Genomic DNA, 3,572 nt, shown 5'->3' with positions numbered 1-3,572 from the left:
TTCTTTAAAAAGAAATTTCAGAACAGATTTTAATTCCTTTGAAGTCACTTGGGGAAGAAACCAACTTACTGCTAACAGTCATGCTCCGGGGTGTGACAAGAAACAAACGGCATCTTTTCTTCTCTGGAGGCTTCACGCATGCAAATTCATCAAGTCATACAGTAACCCCTGGTAGGAGTTTGTCCACGTGACAAAACCACATTTCAGCACAATTAGCAGCAGCATCTCCCATGAGATCCAGGAATCGACAAGCAAGGGACTGAACTATATCCCCAAACCTGGCACAAAACATTCTGGTCTGCAAATCCTACTGGCAGGAGTCAGACTTGCTGCCAGGACAGAACCAAGGTGGCTGGTCTCCTCCCAGAGGAACGCCAGGACCCTCGAGCCAACAGGCAGCCACCATCTTGCGACCCATCCTGAAGCATTTTGCCACCACCACATACCAAGAAGAAACTTGATTACGACCTTTACCAGAATTTCTTACGAGGAACTTTTAGGTTTTACCACAATCCAAAGCCCAAATGACCACAGATTCCAGGAAGATGACTTCACTCCTTTGCTTCATGATAAAACACTGGATCTTCACAAGGTTTCCGAATACCCTTACGCAGAAGCCAGACAGTTTGCAGTTGCGTTTCCTGGAAAATCCACTAGTTTGTCACTGACTATTCATCGCAACAGAAATCTGAGCCAATTTGTGCAAGAATTCCTAGGATGGCAGTTTTCAACAGAGCATGTGGACCAGGCTCAGACTTGACACCCCAAAGTTATACAGATTACCAACACGGGCTGTTAAAAGCAACAGAAGTATTCCATAAAATAAATGTTTAAACAACAACAACAAAAAAAATCAAAGCAGAAAAGAAATACAAGAAATCCTGTTTTTCAAGCACATTCTAGTCAATGTTTACAGAACCTGAGCAGGGCCTTTGTGCATCTTTGCTCAACTCACGGCTCAAGGCACAGGCCGCACACTGGGAGCGGAGACCCACTGCTGGATTACTGCCAAGTGAGCACAGCAAACTGAGCAAGGAAGACCAAGCCATGTGAATTCAGACTAGCATCCCAAAAAACTTCAAAAAGAAAAAATAAACACAACAAAATGCATGGCTTTCAGAGCAGTCACAAAGTCAGAGCTATAACCCAGCCCCGCAGATCACAAATTATGCCCTCTGGAATTACTCCCGCTGAGGTAACAGTGGCAAATGTTATGCATTTTACAAAAATAATTAATCAGCAAGAGGAGATAAATAATTTCCTTATTATTCCAATAGTCAATCCTGACCAATTATACTTCCAAACGCCAGTACAGCAGCCAAGAAGCCATTTTCTGGCAAAGAGTATGAAAACTGCAAGTTGAACTGCATCCTCACTCCCCACGGCCGAGCGTTAGGTTTCTGGATTGACCAGGGGCTCTTCAGGCCGTCCTCTCCCGGTGCTGCTGAGGGAGTAAAATCGATCTGCATCACCAGCAGTATTTGGTTTGAGCCTTCAGATTAATTCTACGCATGTATTGATATCCACTAATTTTATACCCTGGATTCTTTACTGCCTACGCAATTTAGAGTGTATCTACACTGTTTGATCTTTTAACCCAATACTGAAATTTTAGAACTTATTTAATGTTAAGAGCCTAAGGCTTTTATAACTACCAAATAAATCACTATTTCGCTCTAGCCCACAGTAACAATGGCACAGCAACCAGCTTCTACCCACCAGTGACGGAAAACAGCTCAAGCAGCTACCCGAGTATAACACAATCCTTTCAACTGTACGCACACAACAGTCAGAAACTATGTAACGTTATGGAGAAATCATCAAAATTCCATACTTTGACAAACCAGCTTTCAGAGAAACAGAAAATGGGGCAGGGGGGAGCCCTTCCCATGTAATCCACATCATCATGTTAACCGGAAAGAGAAAACAGAACTAAAAGGAACCACCTCAAATCTTTTCTGCATAAAAAGTTGACCCTAAATATAAACGAGGGATTTTTTTGTGTGTGTTCTATTTTTAAAAATTGTGGTTTTGGTACACAAACTCATGATGGAGCTGAAACACACTTATTCACTGTAAAACCTCATCTGCGGAACCAGAGGTGAAGTGAAACTGCAGGATACGGCGCCGTCCTTTCACCCACGCATACGTCACCACACGGGGGATCTACAAATTGCTTGTCTGTTAATTCAGTCGCCTCTTTCCAGGGCTCAGTCTAGTAATCTATCTATCTACACTAAAAACCACTGGTGAAACCAAAAGAAAAGTTTGAAAAGAATTTCCCTGGCTTAACCAAGAACATACAGCAGAACAGGGCCTAACACCGGGCTCCCAGACAACAGCGGGGACGGCTGCAGCACATCGGCTGTCTGGGGGGAAATGGAGAGAGAGGACATACGAGACATGCCACCCTTACAAAAATAAGTTTAACGCATCCAGAAGATTGTATCAAGCACTGTACTAACTAAAACAAAACACAGAATCCTTCCCGCACACTCTTACCAAGTACAATGCAAAGTGATGCCCAAAGACTGGGGGGAGGGGGAGAACATTTTTTAAAGACTTTTTGAAGGCATTTTCTTTGATCACTTCTGAACCCAGGACATGGCTCTACAAAAAGACAACCATCTCTGTATTTTTAATATTTTGGTTTTAGCATGACTCATACTCCTGATTGCACAGCCCTACAAAAGCAGCAGCAAAACTAAGGCAGCAGTGCAGTGGCAAAAATAAGGAGAAGAGAAGCTGTTCAGGGCAGTGTGGTTGCGGAAAGACTGACTGGAGGAACCACAGTCTGAGGCTGCGGCTGTGCATTCCCTGTAGCACAGCACACAGCCAGTCCAGACCCGAGAGGGGCAGATCTACCTCCCCGCAGCTGCGCCTTCCCTGTTCCTTCCGCTCCCTGGAGAAGGAGAGCAAAGGCAGAGTTTGGGCAATTTTCAGAGGTCAGCTCCTCGATCCCACTCACTGCGCAGCTGCCCGAGGGAGATGTCATGAAGAAGCTGTGGGAAGGGGAATGAAGGCCCCACGTGGCCTTCCCACGGAAGCCCATTCAGGTCCATTTAAAACAACGATGAAAACACCCTCTGCGGGCTGTTTGACAATTCACCTACTTCAGTGTAACGGTGACTGCTGCTGGAAGGAGCGCCCCTCTTCCCCGCTCACCTCTCTCATGCCAGATGCAGCCCCAGCACGGGCAGGACCGAGGCCCATTCCCCGGGAGGTGGGGGTCTCCCCCTCCACGGACAGGCCCCGGCGCAGGCAGGCTTGCCAACACCTGAGCCCCGGCCAGTGCCGCCCCGGAGGCTGACCCACACTTGTGGCAGCCCAGGCGGAAAGCCATCCCTAGCAAACGAGGGAAAGCGTTTAGCACCTGGCAGACAGCGGGAGCACAGTAAATAGAAAAAGAAGGAAATAAAGCGCACCTCTTGTCCTCAGGGCAAACGGACAGCTAAGAGCACGGTTAAGGAGCAGAACCAGCCCTCGCCCGCACCCGTCTCCTCAGCAGCTCATTCACTGTGGGAACCGCTCCCGCGGAGCCGCCCGGCCCGGGGGAGCACTCACCGGCGGGG

The 3,572-nt window shown here is 47.4% G+C and overlaps 1 protein-coding gene across 1 annotated transcript in view; it reads right to left on the bottom strand.

The window, feature by feature from the left end:
• The window catches only part of PGS1 (phosphatidylglycerophosphate synthase 1), a 15,687-nt gene extending 15,281 nt beyond the window's left edge, over positions 1-406 (bottom strand). Inside the window, exon 1 of the mRNA XM_009881298.1 lies at positions 312-406. Coding sequence (XP_009879600.1) covers positions 312-406 — 95 coding nt within the window. The remainder of the gene's footprint in view (positions 1-311) is intronic.
• Between the last annotated feature and the right edge of the window lie 3,166 nt (positions 407-3,572).

The sequence above is a fragment of the Charadrius vociferus genome, unplaced genomic scaffold, assembly GCF_000708025.1.
Source record: "Charadrius vociferus isolate BGI_N301 unplaced genomic scaffold, ASM70802v2 scaffold373, whole genome shotgun sequence".
Classification (NCBI taxonomy): Eukaryota; Metazoa; Chordata; class Aves; order Charadriiformes; family Charadriidae; genus Charadrius; species Charadrius vociferus.
The sequence above is the reverse complement of the archived record's forward strand: the minus strand, read 5'-3'. Positions and strand labels throughout refer to the sequence as shown.